The following is an 18,753-nucleotide window of genomic DNA, read 5'->3' as shown; positions in this document are numbered from 1 at the left end:
ATTTCAGCCCTGAAGACGTCTTGGCTGTAGAGAATAGATGGTTTTGTAAAAGTAACCAAATCAATGTTAAATAATGTCTGTGTTTATATTGTGATTGTCATTGTAATTATTCGTAGATTCATATGTCTCTGCAGCTCCAGAGTGCTCGCCCGCTGGACATAATATCCTTCAGAACCCCTACAGAAGTCTGGCCTTTGATTCCACGAGGCTCCAGCAATCTGCTATACATGACCTGATATGTGACCACTCACTCACTTCCGGATGGTACAGATTTATGATCTTTGATAAGCCAGCTGAGATGCCAACCAAGTGCGTGGAGGTATTGGTATTGCCAATCTTGATTACACATAGAGTTATTTCAAAGACAAAAATTAATTCACAGTAAAACACTCACACATAGCACTGGAAGAATTTGCTGGAGTTCAGATATACTATACCAGGGGTCTCAAGCACGCGGCTCTGCTCCGAGACTCTGGAATTCCCTGACATCGCTGTCCACATATGAACAGCGATGTCTGGGGCTTCCCCAGAGCCGGAGTCCCGGGCAGAGCGCTAGAACAGGCTCTGCTCTGAGACTCTGTGGAATTCCCTGACATCGCTGTCCACATATGAACAGCGATGTCTGGGGCTTCCCCAGAGCCAGAGTCCCGAGCAGAGCGCTGGTGTCGGCTCTGCTCCGGGACTCTGTGGAATTCCCTGACATCGCTGTCCACATGTGGACAGTGTGTCAGGGTCTTCCCCAGAGCGGAGCAGAGCGCTGGTGTCGGCTCTGCTCCTGGACTCTGTGGAATTCCCTGACATCGCTGCCAATATGTGGACAGTGTGTCAGGGTCTTCCCCAGAGCGGAGTCCCGGGCAGAGCTCTATTATCGGCTCTGCTCCAGGACTCTGGGGAAGCCTCTGACATCGCTGTCCATACATCGACAATGATGTCAGGGGCTTCCCCAGAGCAGGAGTCCCAGTGATGTCAGGAGCCCAGCTGGAGTCCCAGGAAGAGCCTACTAGCGCTCTGCCCGGGACTCCAGCTCTGGGGTTGCCCCTGACATCTCTGTCTATGTATGGACAGTGATGTCAGGAGCAGAGCTGGAATCCCAGGCAGAGTGCCAGAAGCGGCTCTGCTCCGGGACGCCAGCTCTAGGCAAGCCCCTCACGGCACTGCGGCAGCATCAACGGAGGGCACACTGTGGCAGCATCAACGGAGGGCACACTGCGGCAGCATCTACGGAGGGCACACTGCGGCAGCATCTACGGAGGGCACACTGCGGCAGCATCTACGGAGGGCACACTACGGCAGCATCTACAGAGGGCACACTGCGGCAGCATCTGCGGAGGGCACACTTCGGCAGCATCTGCGGAGGGCTCTGCGGCAGCATCTGCGGAGGGCTCTGCGGCAGCATCTGCGGTGGGCTCTGCGGCAGCATCTGCGGTGGGCTCTGCGGCAGCATCTGCGGAGGGCTCTGCGGCAGCATCTGCGGAGGGCTCTGCGGCAGCATCTGCGGAGGGCTCTGCGGCAGCATCTGCGGAGGACTCTGCGGCAGCATCTGCGGAGGACTCTGCGGCAGCATCTGCGGAGGACTCTGCGGCAGCATCTGCGGAGGACTCTGCGGCAGCATCTGCCGAGGACTCTGCGGCAGCATCTGCCGAGGACTCTGCGGCAGCATCTGCCGAGGACTCTGCGGCAGCATCTGCCGAGGACTCTGCGGCAGCATCTGCGGAGGACTCTGCGGCAGCATCTACGGAGGACTCTGCGGCAGCATCTACGGAGGACTCTGCGGCAGCATCTGCGGAGGACTCTGCGGCAGCATCTGCGGAGGACTCTGCGGCAGCATCTACGGAGGACTCTGCGGCAGCATCTACGGAGGACTCTGCGGCAGCATCTACGGAGGACTCTGCGGCAACATCTGCATTTAGCGACACTTAAAGAGGCTCTGTCACCAGATTTTGCAACCCCTATCTGCTATTGCAGCAGATAGGCGCTGCAATGTAGATTACAGTAACGTTTTTATTTTTAAAAAACGAGCATTTTTGGCCAAGTTATGACCATTTTTGTAGTTATGCAAATGAGGCTTGCAAAAGTCCAAGTGGGTGTGTTTAAAAGTAAAAGTCCAAGTGGGCGTGTATTAAGTCGATCTTACCTGCAAACGCTGATGCTGCTGCAGAATCAACTGTAGCCTCTGGTGCCGATGTGGCCGTCACGATGCAGGACCTGTGAGTGACGTCACAGATCTGCACTGTCAGATGCTGGGCGTTCTGAAGAGAAGAGGATGTTACTTCTCTTCAGAGCGCCCAGCTAGTAAAAGTATTAAAAACGCCCCGATGTACGCACCTAATACACGCCCACTTGGACTTTTACTTTTAAACACACCCACTTGGACTTTTGCAAGCCTCATTTGCATAACTACAAAAATGGTCATAACTTGGCCAAAAATGCTCGTTTTTTAAAAATAAAAACGTTACTGTAATCTACATTGCAGCGCCTATCTGCTGCAATAGCAGATAGGGGTTGCAAAATCTGGTGACAGAGCCTCTTTAAACTGGAAAGCTGGATTGTTGAAATAAGCACGTGGAGAAATATCTCAAATTTTAAACCTAGCGTTATTATTATAGTAATGTAGTATTATAGTGTATATAGTATATAGTATTATAGTGTTATAGTAGTTCAAATAACTAATTGATTAACAATAATTTTGTATTGTATCAAATTTGAAAGTAATGCGGCCCGTCAACTTCCCATTTTTTCTATATGCGGCCCACTTACCCGGCCGAGTTTGAGATCCCTGTACTATACAGTACAGTGACATTTATTAATACTAGCCACATCTAGTCATATGTACAATGATATAACTACTATAATACTGCCCTCTATATACAAGAATATAACTACTATAATACTGCCCCCTATATACAAGAATATAACTACTATAATACTGCCCTCTATATACAAGAATATAACTACTACAATACTGCTCTCTATATACAGGAATATAACTACTATAATACTGCTCCCTATATACAAGAATATAACTACTATAATACTGCTCCTATATACAAGACTATAACTACAATAATACTGCTCCTATATACAAGAACATAACTACTATAACACTGATCCTATATACAAGAATATAACTACTATAATACTGCTCCCTATATACAAGAATATAACTACTATAATACTGCCCCCTATATACAAGAATACAACTACTATAATGCTGACTCCTATATACAAAAATATAACTACTATAATACTGCCTCCTATGTACAAGAATATAACTACTATAATACTGCTCCTATATACAAGAATATAACTACTATAATACTGCTCCTATATACAAGAATATAACTACTATAATACTGCCATCAATATACAAGAATATAACTACTATAATACTGCCCCCTATATACAAGAATATAACTACTATAATACTGCCCCTATATACAAGAATATAACTACTATAATGCTGCCCCCTATATACAAGAATATAACTACTATAATACTGCCCCTATATACAAGAATATAACTACTGTAATACTGCTCCTATATACAAGAATATAACTACTATAATACTGTTCCTATGTACAAGAATATAACTACTATAATACTGCCCCTATATACAAGAATATAACTGCTATAATACTGCTCCTATATACAAGAATATAACTACTATAATACTGCTCTTATATACAAGAATATAACTACTATAATACTGCCTCCTATATACAAGAATATATCTACTATAATATTGCCTCATATATACAAGAATATAACTACTATAATACTGCCCCCTATATACAAGAATATAACTACTATAATACTGCCCCCTATATACAAGAATATAACTACTATAATACTGCCCCTATATACAAGACTATAACTACTATAATACTCCCCCTATGTACAAGAATATAACTACTATAATACTGCCCCCTATATTCAAGACTATAACTACTATAATACTGCCTCCTATATACAAGAATATAACTACTATAATACTGCTCCTATATACAAGAATATAACTCCTATAATACTGCCTCCTATATACAAGAATATAACTACTATAATACTGCTCCCTATATATAAGAATATAACTTCTATAATACTGCCCCTATATACAAGAATATAACTACTATAATACTGCTCCTATATACAAGAATATAACTACTATAATTATCTTTTTTATTTGAAAACTTGCAACAAATTATTACAATACCTTTGCAATACACTCATAACAGATAAAGAAAATAAACATTTGTCTCTTAATAACATCACAATCATTAAACAAACCATAATATATGAATATTGCTCCAGTATAGATTGTTTCAACTATTTTTCATGATATTATTCTAGACAGTATTACAGGAGAGTTCTTCTTTATTGGTGACCGGGCAGCATCGGGCACTCCACAGATGGTACACGGTCACCACATTTATGACATATAGTGAACCTCTATGATATAAACGGAGTTCGGGCTGGAAGTCTCCATACAGCAGCTGAGAGTTTCACTGTCCCACTAGATGTGGTGACTGCAGGGACACTGCAGGGACATTACTCTGTAGATAAGTCTCTTGTATAAAGATGACATTGGTTTTGTCGTCAGACAGACGCTGGAATATCGCCCGCCGCCTGCTCCTATTCTTCACACTGTCCACATTAATAGGAGGTGATTTTCAGCCTCATCCTGGTTACATGTCTTTCCTACTTTTTTTCCTTCTTCCACTGCTATGTCCTATAACGCCCCATCTTTTGGTGGACATTGGGGGGTCAGCATCTTCATCCTGAGGTTCATCGTCTGGGTTGCGTGAGGAGACTTGCTCCATCTCTGCTTCTTCTTCCTGTTCATCTTCCCCCCAGCGCACAGTAACGTCCCCCAGTTATCGCCAGCACTGGAGACTCCGGTGATTTCTTTGCAGCAGTGATTTTTTTCCTAGAAGAATTATCTGTTTTACTTCTCCTTTTAACCGTCTGAAATCCCTCCTCATCGATACTGGTCGCTGTGGCTGGATCAGCTGGTTTTTAACTGGTCGCTGCGGCTGGATCAGCTGGTTCCTTACTGGTCGCTGCGGCTGGATCAGCTGGATCAGCTGGTTTTTTACTGGTCGCTGCGGCTGGATCAGCTGGTTCCTTACTGGTGTCGGGCAGATGTTTGGTGACAGAGTGACTGGATATTTTACTTTTAGCATGACCTCTATTTTCAGTGGCTTGTGACACTTGTGCAGCATCCACAGGTGGTACATTCATCTCTGGAGCAGGGTCTCTGGTACTTCGGCTCACATCCTCGCTGGGGCTTCCAGGTTCTGGGGTCATATCTACACATATGGAGACATCCTCCTGGTCTTCCTCCATGGCTTCTTTAAAGGTCTCCTCTTTATTATGTTCTGCATGCGGACACTCCCGGAATGTATGTCCAGGTCCTAAGCACAGGTTACAGATGACAGGTCCTGTACAATCGTCCTTCACATGCCCAAACTGACCACATAGTGAGCACTTAATACGGGAACAGTTGAATGCCAGGTGTCTGCCCCCACATCTATGGCACCGTCGGGGTTGACCAGGGTAGTAACATACGCCTCTCTCCAAGCCCAGGTAGAAGGAGTGCGGCAGATGTCTGGTCACTCCATTCTCCTGAACCAGCTGGATCTTGACAGAATATCCTCCATTCCAGATCTCCTCCTCATCATAGATCTTTGTTGGCAGTCTCTTCACCTCACAATATCTGCTCAACCAGTGCTGCAAATCTGCCAGGGCCACCACCTCAGACTGGAACAGGACGGTGGCGGTTACTACCTGGGGTTTAGTCAGCTGGATGACATGTAGATGCTCCCACATCGCATGCTCCTTTGTATCGTTATAAATACTCCAGAACAAGTCTAGACTATATTGCAGCTTGAAACTGATGTCATAATTCCTGCTGGAGGGAACGTGGATCAGAGCGAACACCTCAGAAGCTTTAAACTTCATAAACTACTTCAACAAAACTTTCCCAATGTGGAGTCTGGAGGGGAGGTTTTCCTCTGGTCCTGAGTACCTGATTCTGACTGCGTTCCTCCTTTGAGGTGCGGGGTTAGTCGGTCTTGTGACGCTGGAGAACAGTCTCCTGTACTGAGTTCTGTCAGCAGGTGGGTCAGGACTGGACCTCTCCTCAGCTGATTGTACTGCAGATCCTCCTGTGTCTGCTCCTGATCGCTGTGTAACCTGCACTCCATTCACTGACACTGCGGGCGGCTGAACCTCCAGAACAGGGTCTGCAATGTCCGCCTCAGCCTGTGCTGCTGGCTCATCAGATATCAGACTGTCAATCACCGCGCTGAGCGAGGTCTCACTTATAATATCAGGACATGAGGCACTTTCTTGCTCACTCCCAGGAGTGCCACTCGCATTCACTTCATCAGTACTGCACATAGAGTCTACTGCAGTTAACCCCTCGTCAGCTGGCAAACATTTCTCTGCAGCTTTAGCAGCACTTGTGTTGGCTGATTGCACAGACCCCACACATGATGAGAGATGTGATCCTCCAGCCACTGCACACTCATATCTTCCAGGGTTTCCCTGCTCCACAATATTATACACAGTCTTATAGTCAGTGTCTTTTTTTGCAATGATATTTTTTCTCTTCACAGTTTGGGCTCTGGTCTCCCTTTTGTTCTCAATTGCCCAGTTCTTTATTTTGGGTACTGTGCATGATTCTTTCTGCAATCTCTCCTTCAATATCACCAGCTCACCTGTGCAAACATCCAGACACTCACATTTCATCAGCTTTGCCTTTGGATCAGTCTCTTGGTTAATTTCAGTTCTCAATTTGCAAACTTGCATTTCCATTTTAAAGATATTTTTCTTTGTCATTTTTGTGCACAATTCACCAACATCATGAGATTCAGTTGACTCAACAGCCACCATTTCCAGATCATCACCTCCACCATCTCCATGCTGCAGGCCAAACTCCAGACTCTGGGCTTTCCCAGGATCATCAGCCCAGGACCCCTCCCCTCCACCTGGGTCAGAAGCCATGCATAGTCCTAACAGGGAGCTCACAAGCACACGTCTATCCTCTCCTATGGACAAGAATATAACTACTATAATACTGCCCCCTATATACAGGAATATAACTACTATAATACTGCCCTTATATACAAGAATATAACTACTATAATACTGCCCCTATATACAAGAATATAACTACTATAATACTGCCCCTATATACAAGAATATAACTACTATAATACTGTACCCTATGTACAAGAATATAACTACTATAATACTGCTCCTATATACAAGAATATAACTACTATAATACTGCTTCCTATATACAAGATTATAACTACTATAATACTGCTCCTATATACAAGAATATGACTACTATAATACTGCTCCTTTATACAAGAATATAACTACTATAATATTGCCCCTATGTACAAGAATATAACTACTATAATACTGCCCCTATATGCAAGAATATAACTACTATAATACTGCCCCCTATGTACAAGAATATAACTACTATAATACTGCCCTTATATACAAGAATATAACTACTATAATACTGCCCCTATATACAAGAATATAACTACTATAATACTGCCCCTATATACAAGAATATAACTACTATAATACTGTACCCTATGTACAAGAATATAACTACTATAATACTGCTCTTATATACAAGAATATAACTACTATAATACTGCTTCCTATATACAAGATTATAACTACTATAATACTGCTCCTATATACAAGAATATGACTACTATAATACTGCTCCTATATACAAGAATATAACTACTATAATACTTTTGTTCTAGGAAATTATCTAACCCTTTTTTAAAGCCATCTACTGTCCCTGCTGTGACCGTGCTGGCTGTCACTTATAATGCTATTTATTGTCACATAATCCTGTATATAGACTATTCCATAAATTCACCGTTCTTACTGTAAAGAAGCCTTGTCGCCTCTGCAGCTTGAACCTTTTTTTCTCCAGACGAAGGGAGTGCCCCCTTGTTTTTTGAGGGGGTTTTTACAAGGGACAGGATTTCACCATATTTTTTGTATGTGCCATTAATATATTTATATAAGTAAATCATTTCCCCCCTTAGTCGTCTTTTTTCAAGGCTAAATAGGTTTAATTCTTTAAATCTTTCCTCATAACTTAAATTCCCCATGCCCCTTATTAGCTTCGTTGCTCTTCTTTGTATTTTTTCCAACTCCAGGGCATCCTTTCTATGAACTGGAGCCCAGAACTGGACTGCATATTCTAGATGAGGCCTCACTAATGCTTTGTAAAGTGGTAATATTACATCCCTGTCCCGCGAGTCCATGCCTCTTTTAATACACGACAATATCCTGCTGGCCTTTGAAGCAGCTGATTGACACTGCATGCTGTTATTGAGTTTATGATTTACAAATACACCCAGATCCTTCTCAACAAGTGAATCCGCCAGTGTAGCTCCCCCTAGGACATATGATGCATGCAGGTTGTTGGTACCCAGATGCATAACTTTACATTTATCTACATTAAACTTCTTCTGCCAAGTGGACGCCCAAACACTTAGTTTGTTTAAATCTGCCTGTAATTCATGAACATCTTCCATAGTCTGAACTATATTACATAGCTTGGTGTCATCTGCAAAAATAGAAATAGTGCTATTAATCCCATCCTCTATATCATTAATAAATAAGTTGAATAATAGTGGTCCCAGCACTGAACCCTGGGGTACACCACTTATAACTGGGGACCATTCAGAGAAGGAATCATTGACCACAACTCTCTGGATACGGTCCTTGAGCCAATTCTCAATCCAATTACAAACTATATTTTCTAAACCTATAGTCCTTAATTTACCCATTAGGCGTCTATGGGGGACAGTGTCAAATGCCTTTGCAAAGTCCAAAAACACTAAATCCACAGCGGCCCCTCTGTCTAGACTTCTGCGCACCTCTTCATAAAAACAGATTAGGTTAGTTTGACAACTTCTGTCCTTAGTAAAACCGTGCTGGCTGTCACTTATAATGCTATTTATTGTCACATAATCCTGTATATAGTCCCTCAATAGCCCCTCAAACATTTTCCCCACGATGGATGTTAAGCTTACTGGTCTATAATTACCCGGGGAAGACCTAGAGCCCTTTTTGAAAATAGGCACCACATTTGCCCTGCGCCAGTCCCTTGGCACTTTACCAGTCACTAGAGATTTTCTGAATATTATGAAAAGGGGGACAGAAATAACTGAACTAAGCTCTTTAAGAATTCTAGGGTGTAACCCATCTGGTCCCGGGGCCTTGTGCACATTTATTTTATTTAATTTAGCTTGGACCATCTCTACATTCATCCAATTCAGTATATCAACTGATATATTAACAGCACTGGCACCGGCTACATCAGCTGCTCCTTCTTCAGTTGTATATACAGAGCTAAAGAACCCATTTAGTAACTCTGCCTTCTCTTGATCCCCTGTGACCAACTCCCCATTACCATTATCTAGGGGTCCTACATGTTCAGACCTGGGCTTTTTTGCATTTATATGCTTGAAGAATTTTTTGGGATTTGTTTTACTATCCTTGGCCACCTGCCTTTCATTTTGTATTTTTGCTAATTTTATTACATTTTTACAGATTTTATTAAGCTCTTTATATTTTACAAAGGCTACAGCTGTACCTTCAGATTTGTATTTTTGAAATGCCCTTTTTTTGTCATTTATTGCCCCTTTCACAGAAGGTGTAAGCCATGTGGGGTTTAATTTGAGTCGTTTATACTTGTTACCTGTAGGAATAAATTTTGCACTATAATAACTCAAAGTAGATTTGAAAATCTCCCATTTATCATTTGTCCCATTATTTAACATTAGTTCTTCCCAGTCCATATCCTGAATTGCCGCCCTCATCCTGGGGAAATTGGCTTTCTTAAAATTAAATGTTTTTGCCCTCCCAGCCTGCGTTTGTTTTTTACAGTATAGGTAAAATGTAACTATATTGTGATCACTGTTACCAAGGTTTTCACAAACATTGACATTCCCAACAAGATCTGCATTATTAGAAATGACCAGATCCAACAGAGCTTCACCTCTAGTCGGGTCTTCCACAAACTGGCCCATAAAATTTTCCTGCAACAGGTTGAGGAAATGTCTCCCCTTTGCAGTTGAAGCCGAACCATGACACCAATTAATATCCCGGAAATTAAAATCTCCCATTATCACTACAGTACCCGCCTGTGCAGCCCGCTCCATCTGTTTATATATCTGACCCTCCATCTCCTCAGTTATATTGGGGGGTCTATAGATTACACCAAAAGTAATTTTTTCAGTGTTTACCTCCCTTTCTAGTTCCACCCACAAGGTTTCAGCCTCCTCACAGTCTTCACCCACTATTGTCTCTTTCACACTCGCCTTCATATCACTTCTCACATACAGACATACACCACCACCTTTCCTATTTGTCCTGTCTTTACGAAAAAGTGTAAAACCCTGTAGATTTACAGCCCAGTCATGTGAAGAGTCCAGCCATGTTTCAGCAACACCAACTATATCTATATTTTCTTCCAGTATCAAGGCCTCCAGCTCCCCCATTTTGCTTGCTAGACTTCTGGCATTTGTGAACATACACTTTAACTTGCCTGTCAGTTTTTCACTTTTATTATCAGAAATGTGATTTGACATTAATCGGTCCTTTTTATTTACACTGATGTTTTGTAACGAAAGGATCTCCTTATCTTGTTGTCTAGTCCTCTCCCCACATTCTGTTTCTCCCCCCACCAATATAGTCTGACCCCTCTCTAACCTGGCTACCCCTTTTTTTTCTACATTGACCTCCCTCCTCAGCCCTAGTTTAAATACTCCGCCACCCCAGCTAGAATTCTCTCCCCCAGCACAGCGGACCCCCTTCCATTTAGGTGCAAATCATCTGCAGAATACAGTTTGTACCCCAATAAAAAGTCAGCCCAGTGCTCTAGGAACCCAAATCCTTCTCCTCTACACCAAGACTTCAGCCATGCATTTAACTCCCTAAGCTCCCGCTGTCTTTCCTGTGATGCGCATGGCACAGGCAGTATTCCTGAGAATACAACCTTGGAGGTCCTTCCCTTCAGCTTGTAGCCTAGTTCTTTAAAATTATTCTTAAGGCTCCTCCACCTACCATTTATTCTGTCGTTGGTACCGACATGGACTACGACAGCTGGATCATCAACAGCCCCTCCCAGCAATTTGTCCACCCGTTCCACCACATGCCGAACCCTGGCACCAGGGAGACAGCAAACCATTCGGTTGAGGCGGTTTTGGCGACAAATTATTCTATCCGTCTTCCTGATTATAGAATCCCCTACAACTATCAATTGTCTTGGCTTACCTGCATTACCATCCCGCCGACTACTAGCTGGGCTGTTCTCCCGGCTGTTAGGGAGATCAGTATCCACTAGGGCTGCCATTTCTGAGACTGCCACCCTCCACTCATAACAGATAAAGAAAATAAACATTTGTCTCTTAATAACATCACAATCATTAAACAAACCATAATATATGAATATTGCTCCAGTATAGATTGTTTCAACTATTTTTCATGATATTATTCTAGACAGTATTACAGGAGAGTTCTTCTTTATTGGTGACCGGGCAGCATCACGCACACCACAGAGGGTACACGGTCACCACATTTATGACATATAGTAAACCTCTATGATATAAACGGAGTTCGGGGTAGAAGTCTCCATAAAGCAGCAAAGAGCTTCACTGTCCCACTAGATGTGGTGACTGCAGGGACACAGCAGGGACATTACTCTGTAGATAAGTCTCTTGTATAAAGATGACATTGGTTTTGTCGTCAGACAAACGCTGGAATATCGCCTGCCGCCTGCTCCTATTTTTCACGCTGTTCACATTGATGGAGGTGATTTTCAGCCTCATCTTGGTTACATGTCTTTCCTACTTTTTTTCCTTCTTCCACTGCTATGTCCTGTAACACCCCATCTTTTGGTGGACATTGGGGGGTCAGCGTCTTCATCCTGAGGTTCGTCATCTGGGTTGTGTGAGGAGACTTGCTCCATCTCTGCTTCTTCTCCCTGGTCATCTTCTCCCAGCGCACAGTAACGTCCCCCATTTATCGCCAGCACTGGAGACTCCGGTGATTTCTTTTCAGCAGTGATTTTTTTCCTAGAAGAATCATCTGTTTTACTTCTCCTTTTAACCTTCTGAAATCCCTCCTCATCCATACGGGTTGCTGCGGCTGGATCAGCCGATTTTTTACTGGTCGCTGCGGCTGGATCAGCTGGTTTTTTACTGGTCGCTGCGGCTGGCCCAGCTGGTTTTTTACTGGTCGCTGCGGCTGGATCAGCTGGTTCCTTACTGGTGTCGGGCAGATGTTTGGTGACAGAGTGACTGGATATTTTGCTTTTAGCATGACCTCTATTTTCAGTGGCTGGTGACACTTGGAGCAGTGTCTCTGGTACTTCGGCTCACATAATCTTTGGGACTTCCAGGTTCTGGGGTTGTATCTACACATATGGAGACATCCTCCTGCTCTTCCTCCATGGCTTCTTTAAAGGTCTCCTCTTTATTATGTTCTGCATGTGGACACTCCCAAAATGTATGTCCAGGTCCTAAACACAGGTTACAGATGACATGTCCTGTACAATCGTCCTTCACATGCCCAAACTGACCACATAGTGAGCACTTAATACGGGAACAGTTGAATGCCAGGTGTCTGCCCCCACATCTATGTCACAGTCGCGGTTGACCAGGGTAGTAACATACTCCTCTCTCCGAGCCCAGGTAGAAGGAGTGCGGCAGATGTCTGGTCACTCCATTCTCCTGAACCAGCTGGATCTTGACAGAATATCCTCCATTCCAGATCTCCTCCTCATCATAGATCTTTGTTGGCAGTCTCTTCACCTCACAATATCTGCTCAACCAGTGCTGCAAATCTGCCAGAGCCACCACCTCAGACTGGAGCAGGACGGTGGCGGTGACTACCTGGGGTTTAGTCAGCTGGATGACATGTAGATGCTCCCACATCGCGTGCTCCTTTGTATCATTATAAATACTCCAGAACAAGTCTAGACTATATTGCAGCTTGAAACTGATGTCATAATTCCTGCTGGAGGGAACGTGGATCAGAGCGAACACCTCAGAAGCTTTAAACTTCATAAACTCCTTCAACAAAACTTTCCCAATGTGGAGTCTGGAGGGGATGTTTTCCTCTGGTCCTGAGTACCTGATTCTGACCGCGTTCCTCCTCTGAGGTGAGGGATTAGTCGGTCTTGTGACGCTGGAGAACAGTCTCCTGTACTGAGGTCTGTCAGCAGGTGGGTCAGGACTGGACCTCTCCTCAGCTGATTGTACTGCAGATCCTCCTGTGTCTGCTCCTGATCGCTGTGTAACCTGCACTCCATTCACTGACACTGCGGACGGCTGAACCTCCTGAACAGGGTCTGCAATGTCCGCCTCAGCCTGTGCCACTGGTTCATCAGATATCAGACTGTCAATCACCGCGGTGAGCGAGGTCTCACTTATAATATCAGGACATGTGGCACTTTCTTGCTCACTCCCAGGAGTGCCACTCGCATTCACTTCATCAGTACTGCACATAGAGTCTACTGCAGTTAACCCCTCGTCAGCTGGCACACATTTCTCTGCAGCTTTAGCAGCATTTGTGTTGGCTGATTGCACAGACCCCACACATGATGAGAGATGTGATCCTCCAGCCACTGCACACTCATATCTTCCAGGGTTTCCCTGTGCCACAATATTATAGTCAGTGTCTTTTTTTGCAATGATATTTTTTCTCTTCACAGTTTGGGCTCTGGTCTCCCTTTTGTTCTCAATTGCCCGGTTCTTTATTTTGGGTACTGTGCATGATTCTTTCTGCAATCTCTCCTTCAATATCACCAGCTCACGTGTGCAAACATCCAGACACTCACATTTCATCAGCTTTGCCTTTGGATCAGTCTCTTGGTTAATTTCAGTTCTCAATTTGCGAACTTGCATTTCCATTTTAAAGATATTTTTCTTTGACATTTTTGTGCACAATTCACCAACATCATGAGATTCAGTTGACTCACCAGCCACCATTTCCAGATCATCACCTCCACCATCTCCATGCTGCAGGCCAAACTCCAGACTCTGGGTTTTCCCAGGATCATCAGCCCAGGACCCCTCCCCTCCACCTGGGTCAGAAGCCATGCATAGTCCTAACAGGGAGCTCACAAGCACACGTCTATCCTCTCCTATGGACAAGAATATAACTACTATAATGATCTTTTTTATTTGAAAACTTGCAACAAAATATTACAATGTATTTACAAGACAGTCATGACAAATATAGAACAAAACTTGTCTCTTAATAACATCACAAATATTAAACAAAGCATGATATATTAATATTCCTCCAGTATAAATTCAAATTATTTTCCATATCTTTCCTATACACAGTCTTAAGACTTTCCAAGATATTCTGCCTGACAGTATTACAGGAGAGTTCTTCTTTATTGATGACCAGGCTGCATCGCGCACACCACAGATGATACAGGGTCACCACATTTATGACATATAATGAACTTCTATCATATACACTAAGTTCAGGCTGGAAGTCTCCATACAGTAGCTGAGAGTATGGCTGTCCCACTAGATGTGGTAACTGCAGGGACAGGGACACAGCTTCCCATAATTGTATACTGAAAGGACACTCTAGCAGTAGATGTTCCATGGTCTCTAGTATCTGGGGACACTCTTCTCTAGGACAGAATCTGTCCAACATGAATCTACACTTAAGGTTGACTCTAACATACATTTTGCCATGGAATCCTAACCATGCCACGTCCCTCATGTGCGGAGGAACTCTAGAGTCATCCAGGATTTTTGCAGCCTGTCTTATATCAAGGCTCGGGGCTTCCCTCAATTGTATATGGACAGTGAACTGACATCTAAGGAGCTTCTTGTACAACTCCTTCCTATGGAGTAACTTGACATCATCATATAAGATCTTCCATTTAATGATCTTCCTGATTATATTGACTCCATACCAAGACACGTTATTCTTAATGCGCCCTGAGATCCTCTTTATGGGGTCACCTATTGACCACACAGACACAAACTGCTGGATCTGACTTTTAAACAAACTGCCCCATGGCTTCACCTCAGCATTCTTACAAAATAAAAAATTCTTCATCAGAAACATAAGACTAAAGAAGAGCTCCGGGCAGGGCATGGAGAGACCACCTTCCTTATGAGGGAGATAGACAATGTTCCTCCTGACTACATTGACCCTGTTACCCCACAAGAAGCGGAAGAAAACGTTTGTCAGTCTGGGAAGTAAAGTATCCGGTACTGGAAACACCACACTGATATATAGGAAGAGCGGGAGGAGGAAGCTCTTCAACAGGCGGACCTTCTCCTGATACGTCAGCCGCCAGTGCTTCCAGCTCAGCACCTTCTGCTCACACAGCGCTAACTTCTCCTCCCAGTTCACCTTCCCTTCATCCACAGCTCCAAACACAACCCCCAAAATCTTTATCTTCTCCTGAACTGTTCTGAAGGGCACCGAGAAGACATCGCTGTCACTTCCCAACCACAAGGCCTCGCTCTTCTCCATATTCACAGCAGAATTAGACACCTGGGAAAACCTGGCTATCTCTTGCTGTAGAGCTGCACAGTCACCAGCAGAAGACAACATGACCGTCACATCATCCGCATAGGCGCAGAACTTTATCTCCTCTACTTTATTCTGCAAATGACATTTCAACCCCATAAACTTTTTATTGTCCTGCAATTTCCTTAAAAATGGATCCAGACTAAACACATATAATAATGGGCTGAGAGGGCAGCCTTGCCGCACACCCGACTTTATACTGAAGGCGTCTGCCAAGTAACCATTAATCAGAGGCCGGCTAACTGCCTCCTTATACAGAACCTGCAGCCATTGTACAAACTGCGCAGGAAGGCCGTACTCCAACAACACCTGATACAGGTAGTCATGATGGACTCTATCAAAGGCCTTACTCTGGTCTAAGCCTACTATATATGTCCCCACCTCATGCTGCTTAATATAAGTCATGGATTCTCTCATCAGCAGCAAGGAGTCCTCTATAGTCCGGCCTTTCACACCACACGTCTGATTAGGGATGATGAGATCATCCGCCACCTCACTCAGCCTGTAATACAAGATCTTGGCCAGGATTTTATAATCAGTGTTCAGCAGGGACAATGGACGCCAATTTTTTAAATCTTTCAGATTTCCCTTCTTTGCTAGGAGAACTAGAACAGATTTATACTGCGATTGTAAAAGTTTCCCAGCAGAGAGGCAATCATTATATACCTGCACCAGGTCAGGGGCCAATAAATCCCTGAACTCCTTATAAAACTCGTTGGTCAGGCCGTCCAGACCAGGACTCTTCTTGGTTTTTAAGGAGTCGATGCTCCTCTTTACCTCCTCCTCAGATATAGGGTCAGCCATGCCATCTGCCTGCGCTGGATCTAATTTTGGCAGGGTCACACTCTTCAGATAGGCCTTTATGTCGCCATCTCTAATCTGACTCCCTTCAAACAGTTTTCCATAATAATTTCCAATGATTTTATGAAGTTTTTTCTGTTCTGATTGCTCCATCCCGTTCTCATCTAATAGACTCACCAGACGTTTCTTACTAACCCGGTTCTTACAGGCAATAAAGGGATCTGGGGTCTGAACCCCCCAACTATCAAACTGGCCTTCTGCCTTCAGGGACTTGAGGCGATCATACTGCAGCTGTCTCATCTTCTGCTTTATCTGGCGGACGCTCTCTCCGTCTACCTGCTCTCCACTATTCATCTTACTATATAGACGGCTCAGTAGCAGTCTCAGGGCAGAATACCTCATATACTCCATATTACTCCGTCTCTTTGCAGCTCTTATAATAAACTGCTTGATGTCTCTTTTCATGTCCTCCCACCACTCCGCTGTATCATCGCACATACACTGGGTAGTTCTCCGGTCGTTATAAAATGTGATAAAGGACTCTTTAAACTGTGGATCCTGGAGCGCAGAGCTATTTACCTTCCAGTAACCCTTACCATAGACCACAGCATCGTCCAGATCCAGCGTTACACTCACCATACAATGGTCGGAGAACTCTATAGGACTTATCCTATACTGAGAACACTTCAATTCTTTCTTAATGTACACACGGTCTATTCTGCTTGCATGACCTCCCTTATGATAAGTGTAAGCTTTACGACTACAATGTAGACCATAGGGGTCCACTAAATGAGCCTGCTGGACTAGACTATTGAGAAAATTTTCATCATATCTCAATCTTTTGTGACTACTGGAACGATCCACATTACTGGAGACACTATTGAAGTCACCACTCAAAATAAAGACCTTAGAAGTAAAACAATAGGGCTTAATATTTTGGAATAATTCCCTCCTCTCTTTCCTGGTTTGCTGGGCATAGATATTAATGACTCTATAATGTACAGTGTCCAGGGTAAAGTCCAGCATCAGGCAGCGGCCGGAGCAGAGCTCCAGGACTTTCTCCACTTGTACGTCCATATTATTAAATAGAATTCCTACACCATCATTTCGTTCCAGTCCAAAGGACCAGAATGATGGTCCGTGTCTCCAGTCTCTCTTGGCTGCATACACCTGAGCATTGCTCTTCAGATAAGTCTCTTGTATAAAGATGATGTCAGATTTGTCGTCAGACAGACGCTGGAATATCGCCTGCCGCCTGCTCCTATTCTTCACACTGTTCACATTGATGGAGGTGATTTTCAGCATCATCCTGGTTACAGATCTTTCCTACTTTTTTTCCTTCTTCCACTGCTATGTCCCGTTACACCCCATCTTTTGGTGGACATTGGGGGGTCAGAGTCTTCATCCTGAGGTTCGTTGTCTGGGTTGCGTGAGGAGACTTGCTCCATCTCTGCTTCTTCTTCCTGGTCATCTTCTCCCAGCGCACAGTAACGTCCCCCCGTTATCGCCAGCACTGGAGACTCCGGTGATTTCTTTGCAGCAGTGATTTTTTTCCTCGAAGAATCATCTGTTTTACTTCTCCTTTTAACCGTCTGAAATCCCTCCTCATCCATACTAGTCGCTGCGGCTGGATCAGCTGGTTCTTTACTGGTCGCTGCGACTAGATCAGCTGGTTTTTTACTGGTCGCTGCGGCTGGATCAGCTGGTTCCTTACTGGTCGCTGCAGCTGGATCAGCTGGTTCCTTACTGGTGTTGGGCAGATTTTTAGATGTTTTGGTGACAGAGTGACTGGATATTTTACTTTTAGCATGACCTCTATTTTCAGTGGCTGGTGACACTTCTGCAGCATCCACAGATGGGACATTCGTCCCTGGAGCAGGGTCTCTGGTACTTCGGCTTACATCATCGCTGGGGCTTCCAGGTTCTGGGGTTGTATCTACACATATGGAGACATCCTCCTGCTCTTCCTCCATGGCTTCTTTAAAGGTCTCCTCTTTATTATGTTCTGCATGTGGACACTCCCGGAATGTATGCCCAGGTCCTAAGCACAGGTTACAGATGACAGGTCCTGTACACTCGTCCTTCACATGCCCAAACTGACCACATAGTGAGCACTTAATACGGGAACAGTTGAACGCCAGGTGTCTGCCCCCACATCTATGGCACCGTCGCAGTTGACCAGGGTAGTAACATATGCCTCTCTCCGAGCCCAGGTAGAAGGAGTGCGGCAGATGTCTGGTCACTCCATTCTCCTGAACCAGCTGGATCTTGACAGAATATCCTCCATTCCAGATCTCCTCCTCATCATAGATCTTTGTTGGCAGTCTCTTC

At 44.1% G+C, this 18,753-nt stretch overlaps 1 protein-coding gene across 1 annotated transcript in view; it reads left to right on the top strand.

Moving 5' to 3' along the window:
* Window positions 1-259: 259 nt before the first annotated feature.
* The window catches only part of VWDE (von Willebrand factor D and EGF domains), a 120,834-nt gene continuing 102,340 nt past the window's right edge, over window positions 260-18,753 (top strand). The window contains exon 1 of the mRNA XM_075828769.1: window positions 260-319. Coding sequence (XP_075684884.1) covers window positions 275-319 — 45 coding nt within the window. The 5' untranslated portion in view covers window positions 260-274. The remainder of the gene's footprint in view (window positions 320-18,753) is intronic.

The sequence above is a fragment of the Rhinoderma darwinii genome, chromosome 5, assembly GCF_050947455.1.
Source record: "Rhinoderma darwinii isolate aRhiDar2 chromosome 5, aRhiDar2.hap1, whole genome shotgun sequence".
NCBI lineage: Eukaryota > Metazoa > Chordata > Amphibia > Anura > Rhinodermatidae > Rhinoderma > Rhinoderma darwinii.
The sequence above is the reverse complement of the archived record's forward strand: the minus strand, read 5'-3'. Positions and strand labels throughout refer to the sequence as shown.